The 17,038-nt window shown below is 41.9% G+C and overlaps 1 protein-coding gene across 1 annotated transcript in view; it reads right to left on the bottom strand.

Annotated features, from left to right (window-relative positions):
- LOC124613522 overlaps positions 1-17,038 on the bottom strand; it is a 155,668-nt gene that overhangs the window by 93,580 nt on the left and 45,050 nt on the right. The window contains exon 2 of the mRNA XM_047142233.1: positions 7,127-7,265. Coding sequence (XP_046998189.1) covers positions 7,127-7,265 — 139 coding nt within the window. The remainder of the gene's footprint in view (positions 1-7,126; positions 7,266-17,038) is intronic.

The raw sequence follows: 17,038 nt of genomic DNA, 5'->3' as shown, positions 1-17,038 counted from the left end.
GACTGGATTCGTGATTTGCTGTCAGAGAGGTCACAGTTCGTAGTAACTGACGGAAAGTCATCCAGTACAACAGAAGTGATTTCTGGCGTTCCCCAAGGAAGTGTTATAGGCCCTTTGCTGTTCCTTAGTATAAACGATTTAGGAACCAATTTGAGCAGTCATCTTAGGTTGTTTGCAGATGATACTGTACTTTATCGACTAGTAAAGTCATCAGAAGATCAAAAGAAGTTACAAAATGATTTAGAAAAGATATCTGTATGGTGCAAAAATTGGCAGTTGGTCATAAATAACGAAAAGTGTGAGGTCATCCACATGAGAGCCAAAAGGAATCCGTTAAACTTCGATTACACGATCAATCAGTCAAATCTAAAGACCGTAAATTCTACTAAATACCGAGGAATTACAATTAAGAACAACTGAAATTGCAGGAAACACATAACAAATGTTTTGGGGAAGGCTAACCAAAGACTGCGTTTTGTTGGTAGCACACTTAGAAAATGTAACAGATCTACTAAAGAGAATGTCTAGTCTACGCTTGTCCGTCCTCTTTTAGAACAGTACTGTGCGGTGTGGGGTCCTTACTAGATAGGATTGACAGAGTACGTCGGGAAAGTTCAAAGAAGGGCAGCACGTTTTGTATCGTCGCGAAATAGGGAAGAGAGTATCACTGGACTGACACAGGATTTGGGGTGGACATTATTAAAACAAAGGCGGTTTTCAAAACTGCGGCAGAATGTTCTCACGAAATTCCAGTCACCAACTTTCTCTTCCGAATGAGAAAATATTTTATTGACGCCGAGTTACACAGGGTCAAACGATAATCGTAATGAAATAAGAGTAATCAGAGCTCGCGCAGAAAGATACTGTACCTCTGTAGGTGATTGGAATAACGGAGAATTACTGTGAACGTGGTTCGATGAACCCTCTGTCAGGCACTCGAATATGATTTGCAGAGTACCCATGTAAATGTAGATGTAGATGTTGTTATTTTTTTCTGGCTCTCTAAGAACAGAATCTGCGTGGGGAGGGGGGGGGGGGGGGGGGAGGGGAGGGGGGCGGCCTGTCTGTTCGTTGTGGAATAGTGCGTGACATGGGATGCTGCTGCTTCATGATAACGCACGTCCCCATGTCGTAAATGTCGTAATGTACAACTCAAGTGGGAGGCATTCAAGCAACAGCCCTACAGCCTTGATCTCTCCCCGTGCGATTATCACGCCTTCGGACGCTTAAAAGAGGCCTTGAAAGGTCGACGACTCCTGTCGCACTAGGATGTGCCGCAAGCAGTTACGATCTTCGTGGAGCAGGACACGGTGTTTCAAACGGGAATCTTCAACCTAGTACTTCGGTGGGATGACCGCCTCAATGCTCACGGCGATTTTGCCTCATTGACATACCGATTCTGGACTGCAACGCCTTCGGATGGAAATTTTTTTAATAGCGCCTTGTGAAGGTTCAGCTGAATGCCGAAATCCTATTACATAACTGCTGGTGAACGCGACATATTATTCTTACTGGTCGCCTTCATTCAATCAACACTTTTTTCCTAATTTATGGGTTACCCCATAAAATTATTCCTTATGGACGTATGCAAAATATGTTTGAACGTTGATTCATTTGTTTCCGAGATTAGCAATTATACGAAGCTCAGAAGTATCTGAACTTAATTGTTTGAGCAACTCAGTAAAATGCTTATTCTTGTTCACGTCTTCATCAACATTTACACCCAAAATCTTGGAGCATTATACCCTGTTTACTGACTGCTGTTCAAGTGCTACGTCAGTTGTTGGTAGGGCTGTATTTCTTATACACATTTACATATAGTGCTTTTTTTCAAAATTTAGAAGAGTTCATTTTGAGAGAAGCACAAAATAATTCTTCAAAGTACATCATTAACAGTTTCTTTTCCTACTTTTCCTCTGATAAGATTTATTATAACACTAGTATGATCTACAAAAGTACCAATTCACTTGATGAATGTTAAGTGGAAAGTCATTCAGTGTCTTAAGATTAGATAAAAAAGGCAAAGCTCCGCGTTCCAGTCCTGACGGGCCAACTGGGGCCGGATGACCACCGTGTCATCCTCAGCCAATAGCGTCAGCGGATGCGGAATGGAGGGGCATGAGGTCAACACGTACCTCTCCTCATTGGTGACGGGTTTCTGACCTTGGAATTGCTACAAACCAATCGAACAGCTGCTCAGCTGGCCTCACGAGGCTAAGTGCAAACCGTTCCTGTCCTACCAAGGAAAAATCCCTGACATTACTGGGAATCGAATCTGGGTCCCCTGCCTTGCAATCAGCCATGCTGACCACTCAGCGACGGAGTCCGGACTATGAGCAGTAGGAGTGAACCCAGAATTGAGCCTTGTGGGATTCCCATCGTGATTTCTCCCCAGTCACTGAAATTTTCTCTCCTTCTAACATGGTTTCAATATTCACCCCAAATTTTTGTATTCTGCTTGTTACATATGATTAAATTCAATCGTAGAATTTTCACTTCGTGGCGTGTGGTACAGCAACCAATAAACAGAATGTGGTGAATACCACAGTCTTGTTCGTAGAATTGATTTAATTGTTTTTGTTTTATTCATGACCCACGTTTCACCTAACACTAGGCATCTTCAGATTGAGCAATATAGTGTTGTGCTACGATTAGGGCGTCAGCAAAAATAAACTGCCCTCGTCATATATATTAAAACAAAACGAAACAAGTATTTGCTCGTGTAATACATTAAAGGCTTAACACCTGATAATCTTGCAGGTCTTTGGAGCATAGCCAGTCGCTGGAAGTCAGAATCAGGCCCGTACATTGTCCGTTACATGATAAACGCGCTGGAGGCACAATTTTTCGTTCTCTGGGCTGTTACACTATAAAATATAGGACGAAGAACGCACCTCCAGCGCATTTACCACATGACTTACCTGATACTGCCTTCCAGCCACTGGTTTTTGCTACACAGACCTGAAAGGTTACCGGGTGTTACCCTATTAACATATGGCATGAGCACATACTTGCTTCGATTTATTTTACTATATATGACAAGGGCAGCCTATTTTTTCCGATGCCCTTATTGTCGCACCCAAAATCCACTTACTGACACCATACTGATCAGTCGGAAGATGCCTGGTAGAGTCCGCACCACATATGGTGGCCGATGCACCGTGACCATTTTTGTGCGCAGGGAGGCCGAAAGTGTTCCCGTTCGGTCGGTCAGCGATGACAGAGTCGAGGTGCACGCCCTGTAGTTTTTCTCAAAAGTTTTTGCAGAAACTACTCGTTAAAAAATATTCATTTTTGCATTATTAATAGCTTTAAGTGTCAGCTTCATGATGATGTGGCCATTATTTCGTAAATGGTCACAGTTACTGTGATATTTACATGGAACTAAGACACTGCGTGATATTCGAAAACGTTTGCAATGAAAAATAGAGGTCGCTATATTTTGCTTTTGGGGCATACAGATAATATGTTGCTGCGTATGAAATTTAGCTAACACATTGAATTTTTCTTTAGACTTCGTTGGAGGTCTCTATCTGTCACCAATCTCGAGAAAATTGATCTAATGTGCACTCAAAGAGGAATTTACTTCGCCATATGATTATCATGTAAAACTTCATTATTCACTGTGTTATTCCACTAACTTTTACCACTGGCTTTTTCGATGAAAGAATGTAATTTTTAAGGCCCACGAGAAATGCTATGGGTTTTGGAACAGCTTAAGTGAGACATTACACGTTTATTTTGTACCAAGGATGTGCTTTTTCGTAAGCTACTGGTCTTACTTTTTCTCAATCCCTCACTTAATAAACTTAATAAACCACTATTACGGTATATTGATAATTTTTACTTATGGACCGTCTGACAGCAACTGAATAAAACACAATTTTAGTGCCATACGCGTTTCGCCTTTATTTTCTGCAAGGCATCATCAGTGGCAGGTTGCGTGGACAATTTCTTACATATTGCGCTCCTGTTGCATTTTTGGTGTTGTTCTTCTTCTTCTTATGAACGCCAATTTATGGTTTTTTCACATTCCATAGCACTAGGCATTAAAACAAACGTTCAGTGCATAGTGCTATGGAATGTGAAAAAACCGCAAATTGGCGTTCATAAGAAGAAGAAGAACAACACCAAAAATGCAACAGGAGCGTAATATGTAAGAAATTGTCCACGCAACCTGCCACTGATGATGCCTTGCACAAAATAAAGGCGAAACGCGTATGGCACTAAAATTTTGTTTTATTCAGTTGCTGTCAGACGGTCCATAAGTAAAAATTATCAATATACCGTAATATTACACGCAACTGAGGAAGACAGGACTACAAAAGTTAAAGATGTTAATAAACCACTGTTTCAGAATTCTCTCGCAGCTGTGTCTGCACAACACATTAGTGAGGTGACACTGTGTTTTGGCAAAAGAAGCAGATTTCAACAGGGCAACAAGAGAGTTGCGTGGGTTTTATTCAAAATTCGCCATTCCTGACGCTTCTCTGAAAGCTATAAAAGATTAACAAAACAGGTGAAAATAAATCGCTGCATTTGTTGCACTTTCAGCAGAATGATGTTTAGGTGCTAACTAAACCAGAAATGACAGATCTTTTTGGAAAGGTCACTATGCAAGTGTGGTCATGGAGGGGCTCCACAAAAAATGTGAACGTAGGCTTCAGTTTAAAACAGCGCTTCCCCTCCAGCGCTCGGTATTTCCCCTACAGCACCTGTCCGCAATCCCCACAACTACTGCTATCGTCACACTTGTCCTGCCAACTGCGCATCAACTGGGCACGTTATTCTGCATTTACTCTATGAGGCGAAACGCTCGTCAGGAATAAATAAAGCAATAAAATCAATTCCGTAACCAAGACTTGTTTTCACGACATGAAACTAGTGTTTGTAAGGCATTAATTTCATAAAACTTGGCTTTTTGTAAGAGAGTAACATGATCTATGCAACCAAATGCCTTGGAATGGTTACAGAAAATATCAACTGGCGATAATTTATTATTTAAGGTTTTTAATTTTTGGTGAGAGAATGCTTAAATTGCAGCTTGTGGTGAATAACCCCTCTGGAATCCAAACTGCGATGTACTAAGTAAATTGTGAGACTGTTGTTGAGTATAATACTTTTTCAAATATTCTGGAAAAAATATCACAAATTGGGCAATAACTATTTAACACTTTCTTATTCCCATCAGATCACTGAAGTTAAGTGCTGTCAGGTTGGCTAACACTTGGATGTTGCTGCCCAAGTGGGATGTACCCAGCTCTTGTGAGACCAATTGAGGAGCTACTTGACTTAGAAGTAGTGGCTTCAGTCACGAAAGATGACAACGGCTGAGAGAGAGTGGTGTGCTGACCCATGCCCCTCCACTCAGTATCCAGTGACACCCTCAGCTGAGGAAGACACGGCAATCAGTCAGTGCCTTTGGGCCTTCTGACTACTGTTTGCACAGAGGCTTCTTGTCACGTTTCGAATAAAACTGCTGTGCACTGATCAGCCAGAACATTATGACCACTGACCTCTAACGGTATAAGCCTTCCCATGCAATAACAACGTCACCTGGCAAAGAACGACTGCTGTCCACATGACTGTGCTGTCCGTGTGTAGAATCGGGAGGATGCATGATCTACCTAAACTGTGGTGGCCTGGAGGCTCAGCATGAGCATTTCAGAAACTGTACGGCTTGTCAGGTGTTTGAAGAGTGCTGTGGTGAGTGTCTTCAACATGTGGCGAAACGAAGGTGAAACCTCGTTCAGACGTCGTATGGTTGGCGGCCACGCCTCTTTACTGATGCCGGACATCACAGGCTGGGCAGACTGGTAAAAGAAGACATGCGGCAAACTATGGTGGAACTAACATCAGACTTTAATTCTGGGCAGAGTACGAGTGTGTCTGAACAAACAGTGCACTGAACAGTCCTTACGATGGGCCCCCGCAGCTGATGACCCATGCATGTGCCAATGTTAACTCCGTGACTCTGGCAACTACGACTGAAATGGGTATGTGGCCATTGGCACTGGACATTGGCGCAGCGGCAGAGCGTTGCGTGGTCTGATGAATCCTGACACCTTCTTCGTCATGCCGATGGGAGGGTACGAATCCGTCGTCTTCCAGGCGAGCAGCTCCATGACACCTGTGGTACGTCTCTAGGCACTTCAGTCTGGAACCGTGTGACCGCTACGGTCGCAGGTTCGAATCCTGCCTCGGGCATGGATATGTGTGATGTCCTTAGGTTAGTTAGGTTTAAGTGGTTCTAAGTCTAGGGGACTGATGACCTCAGATGTTAAGTCCCATAGTGCTCAGAGCCATTTTTTATTTTATTTTTTTTTTTTTTTATTTTATTTTTTTTTTTTTATTTTGTGGTGCGGCAAGGAGACAATCTGGAAGTGGCTCCATTATACTCTGGGACATCCATTGGCCCAGTTAAGCTCATGCAAGGCATCATGACAGCCAAGGAGTGTTGTATACTGGCTGCAGACGACATACACTCAATCATGACGATCATGTTTTCCTACAGCAGTGGCACTATTCAACAAAATAATGCGCCATGTCACAAAAAAAAATGGTTCAAATGGCTCTGAGCACTATGGGACTTAACTTCTGAGGTCATCAGTCCCCTAGAACTTAGAACTACTTAAACCTAACTAACCTAAGGACATCACACACATCCACGCCCGAGGCAGGATTCGAACCTGCGACTGTAGCGGTCGCGCGGTTCCAGACTGTAGCGCCTAGAACCACTCTACCACTCTGGCCGGCGCCATGTCACTTACCAGGAGTGTGGCTGATGGTTCGAGGAAGACAGCGGCGAGTTCCAGTTGATGTGCTGGCCCCCCAACTCGCCAGATCTAAACCTGATCGACCACATCTTGGATGTGACTGAGTCTGGCTTCAGAGTTCATCACCCCCCTACGTGGAATTTACACGAATTAGCTGACTTGTGTGTGCAGATGTGGTGCCAGTTCCCTCTAGGGACCTACCAAAGCCTCACTGCTCCATGCCACCACGCCTCGCCGCTGTTATCCGTGCGAGAGATGGACATACCGGCTATTAAGTAGGTGGTTATAATGTTCTTGCTGGTCAGTGTATGCGCATCTGCTCGAAAGCAGCTGCAGCAGTGGAGGGTTACCTTGCTGGTAGGCCTTGGAGACGAGCCGCGAGTGGCGCAAGGAGGACCTGGTGGGCGCATGCCGCTGGGCCAGGTCGGCGGGCCGCGCCGCCACGTTGACGGGCACCGTCGTGTTAAGCGCCGGCAGCAGCGACGGCGTCTCAGGCGCCGCCGCCAGCAGCGAGCGCGACGCGCGGCCGGCGGGCGTCGACGAGGCCAGCGGCGGAGGCGGCGGGGGCGGCGGCAGGGGGGGCAGCGGCGCCGCGGCGCTCGACGAGTCGCCGTCGGAGGAGGCGTCGGCGGCCGGCAGCGGCGGCGGGGGCGGCGCCGGCAGGTTGTCGTACAGGCTGCTGGGCCGCTCGCGGCTTCTGCCGCCGCCGGCACCGCGGGTCCTGCCGCCTCCGACGCCGCCGCCGGGCGCATGCGCACGCGGCAGCGTCGACATGCGGGCTCAGCGCGGCCTCGCCGACCGCCACCTCATCCTGCACGCCACAGCGATCTGGAACACGCGAGGAAAGCCGGTGTAGCACTCTAGCGGCTAGCGTCGGCAGACTTCTTCCTCGGCACCGATACAGATCGATGAAGATGACCGATATGGGATGCTTTACTACTGGCAAGACGGTGCACTACCTCATTTCCTCACGGAAGTGCGAGGTGTCCTGGATAATCGCTTCCCTCGTCGGTGGATTGGTTGTGAAGGGCCAGTCGCATGGCCGCGTCACTCTTCAAACTTGACACCTCTGGATTTCTTTCTCCAGTGTTTCAATAAAGACCGTGTGTGTGGCCAGCCGCTGTGGCTGAGCGGTTCTAGGCGCTTGAGTCCGGAACAGAGCTGCTGCTACGTCGCAGGTTCGAATCTTCCCCTCGGACATAGATGTGTGTGATGTCTTTAGGTTAGTTAGGATTAAGTAGTTCTAAGTCTAGGGGACTGATGACCTCAGATGTTAAGTCCCATACTGCTTAGAACCATTTGAACCATGTGTGTGTGTTCCTCCCCTACCAAAGAATTTAGCCGACCTGAAAAATCGAATCTACGTTGACGTTGCCGAGCTTGTGCAATGAGTGTGGGGAGAATCTGATTACAGATGGGATGTTTGTCGTATCACAAATGGTGGTCACATCGAACCAAAATGACACTTGACATTTTTATGTGAAACTTGAGGTTGTTTTCTACAAAATGACACATCTACCTATTCTGAAAGTTACCTCAACAAATTTCTATATCATTCCAACGTTGTAAACTCCTTTTTGGCTCACCCTGTATAATTTTCTGTCACTCCCACTTTTAACGTACAATAGTTGCCTAGGGTAAAATAATACTAATAATAACATAGATAAATTTTCTAATATAAGAATAATAATTTGGTTACAGTATTAGTTGATACATCGTTTTAGCATCAGGTACACTATCTGATCAAAAGTATCTGGACACCTATCAGTGAACATCCTATCTGTCATGTGGCGGCGTGCTGCCGGATGCAAGTCTTTGCATGTGAGGCCATTTAGACGAGATGTGTGTTGCTGATTGTGGAATGATGAGAAGATCTCCGACCCGGCCGGAAATCGAATCCTGGTCCCTTCGGCTTGTATTCAGTCGTGCTGATCCCCGAAAGTAGTTATATTTAACCTGATACCAGAGGTTGTATTATCTTTCTCAATGTTTTTGTTACGTTATGCTACTAAAACATTAATTCATTTTTACGTAAATCAATTCAAACGCATCTCTATATGGCTCACGAGAACGCAGAAATACGACTACGTGCGTAAACAAATAAAATTTGTGACTGGACTGAAGATTTCATCGTAGGGTGGACGCAGCAGTTAAGGAAGTAAAAGTACCTTCATCCGTGTCCAGGTACGTCAGTTCCGACCCTTGTTGTTGATATCCTATATTGATGACCTGACGGACGATATTAATAGTAGCCTCAGACTTTACGCAGACGATGCAGGTATTTGTGATGAAGTACTATCAGAAAAAAGCTGCACAAATAACTATCCAAATCTTGCAAAGATTTCAAGGTGCTGCAAATTTTGTAAATCGTTTTAAACGTTCGAAATGTAAAATGGTGCAAATTACAAAAAGCAGAATTGTATTATTCTGTGATTACAACGTTCATGTCTCATAAATGGAATCATTCGACTTGTACAAATAACATTTAGTAGGGACATGAAATGGAAAGATCACATATATTCAGTCGTAAGTAACGCAGATGATAAATTTCGGTTCAATGGCAGAGTAATGCGAAAATTCAGTTTACAAAGGAAACAGTTTACGAATGAAGGAGGTGGTCGCAGATATGGAAACGCCAAAAAAACATTACGATGCTCAATACGGTTTAGGGAAGTCGTTGGCATTCAAATCAGTTTCCAGTCGTCCCGGAATTCGTAAATACAGGTCCTGTGTGGTTCTCAAGGGAATTTTATGGCGATGATGGAGGTGCACAGCGATCACGCTCCCTTCTCTCCAAAGTAGACCGCGAAGACTCAGTAATTTTGAGATGGTGGCTGGTGGCCAGGGGAAGATGCGACAATTCATGCTCGTGCTCAAAAACCTGTTCTGGACGATGTGAGCTGCGTGAACAGGGGCCTGTCGTCTTGGAACAGAGCATTACCATTGGGCAACATTAATCAGCCAAAATGGACACAGAAACTTACTAGTAACGTAGCTATGCACAGTGTTCACGCGGCTCATGACACCCTACGATATGGCTGCCCAAATAATCACCAACATGTTTTACCCTTTGGACGTAAACTTCGCCAGAAGTTGGAAAGGCCCCGCGGAGTGGTCGCACGGATTGAGGCGCCTGCGCGGCCCCTCCCGCTGGAGGTTCGAGTCCTCCCTCAGGCATGGGTGTGTTTGTGTTGTTCTTAGTATAAGTTAGTTTAAGTAAAGTCTAGGGACCAATGACCGCAGCAGTTTGGTCTCTTAGGGATTCACAAAAAAATTTGGAAAGAGTGTGCAACAAGACTCATCCGACCAAATGATCTTCCTCTGTTGCTCCATGCGCCAGATTTTATGGCTTTAACTCCACATTTTCCGGCTATGACCATTTCCATCACCGATAAATCGTTTTGGAATGCCAGCTCACACTGTAGTTCCCTGCTTATGGAGCTCCCTTCATATTGTTTCGCTGCTGACGTGGTTCATGAGTGCGACACTTGGTTCTGCATTGACATTTGCAGTTGCCGGCCTTTTATGTTTCGTCAAAATTCTTTCCAATGACCGTCTGTCACGAGCGCACAACACACCCTTATGTCGGCATTCTGACTTAGTGAACGATGTTTTTCCGCTTTTTCTGTATGCATTATAAATCTGCGATATGGTGCCTCCTGAAGCACGAAACATCTCGGCAATCTTTGCTATGGGAGCACTCACCATACGAGCACCAACAATTTTCCCACACTCGATTTCACTTAGCGCCGACTTAATGCACTCACAACTGCACAGAACACGGTTCTGACCACTCAAAACGTATGAGGACATTGCACAGATGCCCTTCGTGGTCAAATATAACGGCGCAACCTGCAGGCTTGACTACCACCTGCATTTATGTTCAAGTATGCATTTCTCGTCGTGTTTCCATATTTTTGTCCAAGTTGTGCGTCCAAAAATTGGTTCCAATGGCTCTGCGCACTATGGGACTTAACATATGAGGTCATCAGTCCCCTAGAACTTAGAACTACTTAAACCTAACTAACCTAAGGACATCACACACATCCATGCCCGAGGCAGGATTCGAACCTGCGACCGTAGCGGTCGCGCGGTTCCAGACTGTAGCGCCTAGAACCGCTCGGCCCCACCGGCCGGCCAAATCTGCGTCCCATCATAGAACATAATGTAGGACCCATACCAAATAGGACCGACAGGGGACATCTAACGTATACAAGGGTGGCAGGAATGTTCACAAGTTTCTCTGATAAACATGAGAGCGCGACAGACATGCTCTTAAATCTGAACTGGTAAACTCTTGGAGATAGATATCAATTAGGCTTAGGAGGCCTACTTACAAAGTTTCAGAATGAGTATTAGGTGAAGAACGTATTGATATGGCTGATGGCTTCTTCACTTGATAAACTTTCATCAAATTTGAAAAAATATCAAATGACAAACATTAGGAATTTTTTCTTATTCAGTGCAGTGATCAGAAAAGGTGTCTATCCATATGACAACATGGATTCTTGGAAGTAGTTTGGACAGACAGAACTACAAGAAAAAGAAGAATTGTATAATAAACTGAATGACTGTGAAATAAGTGATGAAGGTTATAAAAATGCAAACTTAGTTTAGGAAAAATTTAGTACCAAAAACCTTGGTGAATATCATGATCTGTATCTTATAACTGGTGTATTGTTATTGGCTGATGTGTTTGAAAATTTTATGAAAACTTAAATAATACCTTATGATTTAGATCCATCTTGGTATATTAGTGCACCGGGGTTATCTTGGAATGTGATGTTGAAAATCACTACACAACCACTAGAGTTATTACATAATTATGATGTGATTCTCATAACTGAAAGAGGAATAAGAGGTGGTACATCACAGTATTGTAAAAGATATTTAAAAGCAAATAATAAATACATGAAAGACTATGATGTCAAAGAGATATCAAATTATTTACCATATTTAGATGCAAACTGTCTGTATGGTTATGCTATGAGTCAATATTTTCCATATGGTGGATTTCAGTGGGATGATTCAGATTCTTTTGATTCCACAAAAAGAAGTGAAATTTATGATAAATCTGCACATATACATATGTTTGAAGTAGATCTCAAATAGCCAAAAAATGGCATGATCTGCATAAAGATTTAGCATTTGCACCAGGGAATAAGTTTGTACCTAACACTAAACAAGCAAATTGTTGACTACTCTGGCTGATAAAAATAATTATATTGTTGATTATAGAAATCTAAAACAATAGTTGTATCTAAGAAAGAAGATAACAAAAATAAATAATCTTAAAAATTTTACCATTGTGACTGGTTGAAAAAGTACATAGATTTAAAACAGAAAAGACGACTACCGAAGAACGATTTTGAAAAAAATTTCTATAAATTAATGAATAATTCAGTATTTGAAAAAACGATGGAAAACATATGAGACAGAGTGGATATAAAATTAGCGGCAGATAAAGAAAGTATGATAAACTTGTGTCAAAGCCAAGCTTTAAAGGGATAACAATATTTAATGAAAATCCTGTTGCTATCCTTATGAATAAGGCAAAAATTAAATTTAATAAACCCATTTACATGGACATGAGTATACTTGATTTATCTAAAGAACTGATGTATGATTTTCGCTATAGAATTATGAAACCAAAAAATGGAGAAAATATTGAATTGTGTTATCAAGATATAGATATCTGTCGTTTTATAGCAAAAATGTATGGTTATAAAGTTGGTAACAAGGAGGGGGAAAAATCAAAAGGAGTGAACAAATGTGTTGTTAAAAACGAAATAACCTTAGAAGATTATGAACATTATTTGTTCAACAATAAGGAGCATTACAGAACAATTAATATGCTATGAAGTGAAAAACATGAAACCTGCCCACTAAGATAAACAAGAAAGCACTGAGGCCTCATGATGATAAAAGATATATTTTGGAAAATAAAATATAAACATTAACATATGAACATTTCTCATTATTGTCATCTTCTTCATAAACAACATTTAAAATTCTAGTAAAAAATTTTCTACGTAAAAGGAAGCTCTACTGAAGAAGTTCAACAATATTAATTTGGTTAAAAAGATTAGTAAGTTACAAGTAAATGCTTTATATAGTTTTACTGGTTGTGAATATTTACATAGCAGATATGGAGAAAAATTATGTTTGGAACTCAAAAATGAACTTAAAATTATTTTACCTGATATATCTTTAAAAATAATTAGTAATTGTGATCTTAAGTTTTTTCAAGAACAGAATATTAAATTGAAATATAAAGGAATGAAGAAACTTAAAAATAATAATAATAATGAATTTCACAATTTGGAACTTAGTTTGTGAATTCGTTGAGTATTTAATGTGAAATACAAATTAGAGTTCACGCTGTGAATTTTTTTGGAAATTTACGTTTTTCCTACTGCAATTTATAATCTTTAAATGGGCAACAACTTTCAGCTAAAGTAATGTAGTCACTGTATGGATAAAAATTTCACAGTTCCATAAAGATAGGTATCAAAAAAATTCGAATCATAATATATGTAAAGAACGTGTTACAAGATACCAGAAAATTAAAGGTACATTCAAATGTGTTAAAACTGTAGTAAAATCTTGGTAAAAAAAAATGTAAAAACAACAGTTCGTATCAATCTCTTGAGTGCTAAAGAAGAAATAATTACGAAAATTTTAGGTAAATAAGAACTGCACATAATAAGAGGGTTTGCTTCCCTTATTTTCTTAAATTCGAATTTTATTCTTACATTCACTTTTTTGAGAAAAATTTTTTCTCTTACATTAACAGTTTCAGAAAAAAATTGAATTTTTATAAGAATATAGTGAGCGACAGCTGAAATAATGGATGAAGTATATCCATTCAGTATGTTCTTCGTAAATTTTTATAAGAAAGTGAGTGAGCGAATTTTCTTATAAAAAGGTAAACCAGAACGTACTGAATGGATCTACTCATTTCACAGTAGCTTACAGGGTACGGTTGTAGATGTAGATGTATGAGCCTTATGGAAGTGAACTGAAAAAGCCTGCCTGAAAGTCTTCCCTTATTTGCGATCAATCGAAAACATATGCCGTTCCTCAGCCCACTTCTCGCTGAGGAGTATAGGGGGCAAGATTACGCACCTGAGATGTAATTAGCGATGTACTGAAAGAATTTTTACGAATTTCAAAAACATTTTTCATGAAATTTCGTCTAACGTTTGACTTTTAAATAATGGAGTCTGTGAAATTTAAACTGTTGTGCTCACTTAGCGAAAATCGTAAGCAGATGTGCAGTCTTACTCGACCATGGAGTAAGAGTGTTTTTGTAGTCTGGTAAATTTACGCATTATTTTGAAAATGAGTTAAACATGTGTGTCATTCATTTAGTCTTATTTGTGTGATATCTAATGTACATTTGTATAATGTACCTTGTTTCTGAGCATTAGACAGCTGTTGCTAACACAATTTCATTTAATAAACTATACTTTAAGGCCTGTGAACAATACAAAATAAAAAAACGAAACCACAGCAAAATTTTTCGTTCGGAGCTCTTTATAAGAAGAGCACTGTTTACACCAGCACTCCTCGCATTGTCCATCTGCCTGTACGTCTGGTTAAGCGCCTTTTCTATGTATCCAGTTGAATTTTACGTCAAATATTGAGGTCTACGGTCCCTTGGCGGTGTAAACAATTTAAGCTTCTAAGTGAAAAAAAAGTTCAAATGTGTGTGAATTCCTAAGGGATCAAACTGCTGAAGTCATCGGTCCCTTGTCTTAAACTAACTTAAACTAAGTTATGCTAAGAACAACACACACACCCATGTCCGAGGGAAGAGACTCGAACCTCCAGCGGGAGGGACCGCGCAGTCCGTGACTAGGCGCCTCAAACCTATCACTTATAGCTTCTTCTCTTTCCTCCGTCTTTAGGCCATCTTTCCTTCTTGCGCCTTTAAGCCTCTAATCGATTTATAACATTCACTTGTAACATTCACAACATTTCCAACTCCTATCAATGAATAAATTTACAATGTTAACTCGTGTCGTAATATTACGCACTGCATTGTTTTACACCGTTTTTGACGTGTAATTTTGCCACGTATTACCCGAGTATAGATTTTGAAAGTGGAAACACTTTATAGAAATGTCGATTAGTTAGTAGTTCACAGGAATGGTGATATACAGGGTGAAAAGAAAAAAAAAAAAAGTTTACAATCTGACATGATACATGGGGTATACAAGGCTCAGTAACGAAGTAGAGACCCTGGGGCCGGAAACACCGCTATAGAGCGCTACGGCCACATGCCGGCTGGCACAGTCAGAGACTGTTTAATTGGGCTGTACATTTTCTGGACTGACTTGATGGTCGCACTTATCTCGTATCACTGCGATATGTTCTGCTGGACATGCCCAGTGATGTTCCCATGCCTATTCGTCGCCGCATTCGAGTTCAGCATGACGGAGACCCCATGCATTTCAGCAGACAAGTGAGAGCATGAAACTTCCTGGCAGATTAAAACTTCGTGCCGGACCGAGACTCGAACTCGGGACCTTTGCCTTTCGCGGGCAAGTGCTCTACCAAACACTTGCCCGCGAAAGGCAAAGGTCCCGAGTTCGAGTCTCGGTCCGGCACAAAGTTTTAATCTGCCAGGAAGTTTCATATCAGCGCACACTCCGCTGTAGAGTGGAAATTTCATTAAAATGAGAGCACATCCACAGGCAACCTTTTCCGGCTGCTGGATTGGTTGCAGTGGGCCAGTTGCATGGGCACTACGAACAACCGATCTGTCCCCAATCGTTTTTTTATTGTTGGGGTATCTGAAAGCACTGCGTATGAAATACCTGTTACATCACCGGAGGACCTAGCTGGCAGGATTGTTGCCGCAGCAGGATGTGCTAGAGATACACCAGATATCTTTGAGAGGATGCGTTGTTCAATGTAGTGTCCATGTCAGGAGTGTCTCGATGGTCCTGTAGCGAGCGTCCATTTGTAGCAATTGAATAAATAACAGCAACGCCATCTAGTAGCTCCAGATGGCCTTTGCGACCCCCGGTTCCTCTGTGATTACTGATCCTTGTTGTACACCCGATATGCCATGTCAGTTTGTAAACGTTTTTTGAATCACCCCGCATGCTACTACAGTACACTATAAACTCCGCAAGCTTATTATTGCCTTAGCTCTAGCTTATTTTCTCAGCATATAGTTTTCTCAGCATATAGTTTTATATGATAATATCGTGAAACAGTTCTTCCGTTAGTGGGCAGCAGTTGTTACAAGGACAACAACCGAATTATTACAACAAAGTGTACCAAATAGAGTATCATGCTCGTGTAGCCGTTATTCGGAAACGCCATTTCCAGGTTGTTAATGTCAGTTCGAACCTATGTGTATTACAAATATGTTGACGATATAACGAAACTACGGAATCAACACGCTGCAGCTGGTGTTTTCTTTGAAGCTGGAAAATAAGTTTTTTCATAATTATGTGCATAGAAGTTGGCCGTCATAGAACGAAGTGACCTGTTGTTGCCATCAATCTGTTTATAGTACTTCCAAATACATTCTCATGGAGTGCTGTAAGAGGTCCAGCAGAGGTACATATTTATGTTTTTCAATCATAGCTGTAGCAAAAGCAATCGTTGTATAATTATCTGGCTGTGGAAGAACGTCGCCTCTTTCATTCTCAACGGACTGGTGTTGTTAAGAATTTATGTTCATACAGATACCTCTACGGCCACCGACCTCGGCACACTAAGGTAACCTCCGCACGTTCACTGCCTCTTGTTAACACCGCCCATATTAGCATAACGGCGAGTTCTGTACCGCCTTTCAAGAAGCTGACCGATAATCCAGTTTGCTGGTTCTAGTATTCTTACAATTCTTGTCAGAAATAGCTATACGCTGTCTACATTAGTTTCCAGCCCCTACGTGAGGTCTTTCCCGATTTATAGACTTAGGCAGAACAGTCCTTAACCTTATACGTAACCTCATCTCTTTCATATGTTTACGTTTTATGCATGAGCCATCTTTCCTTTATTTTTATTAATGCGATCAGGCAATTACTTTAATGGGCCACTCTGACCGTCCCATAAATTGCTCAAACTGGACTCAATGTTAACTTTTTGCTGGAGTATCGCAGCTATCTTATTTTTCTTTCCCAATGAAAATATTGCCATAAATTTTGGAAGATAACAAGTGTTTATCTACCAGGGCAAATCGTCTGTCTTATTCTCTAGTAACTATAAAAAGTTCGTTTATATCATTTGAGAATCTGCTT

This window comes from Schistocerca americana, chromosome 4 (assembly GCF_021461395.2).
Source record: "Schistocerca americana isolate TAMUIC-IGC-003095 chromosome 4, iqSchAmer2.1, whole genome shotgun sequence".
Classification (NCBI taxonomy): Eukaryota; Metazoa; Arthropoda; class Insecta; order Orthoptera; family Acrididae; genus Schistocerca; species Schistocerca americana.
Note: the sequence above shows the minus strand (reverse complement) of the source record. Positions and strands in the feature narration are given on the sequence as shown.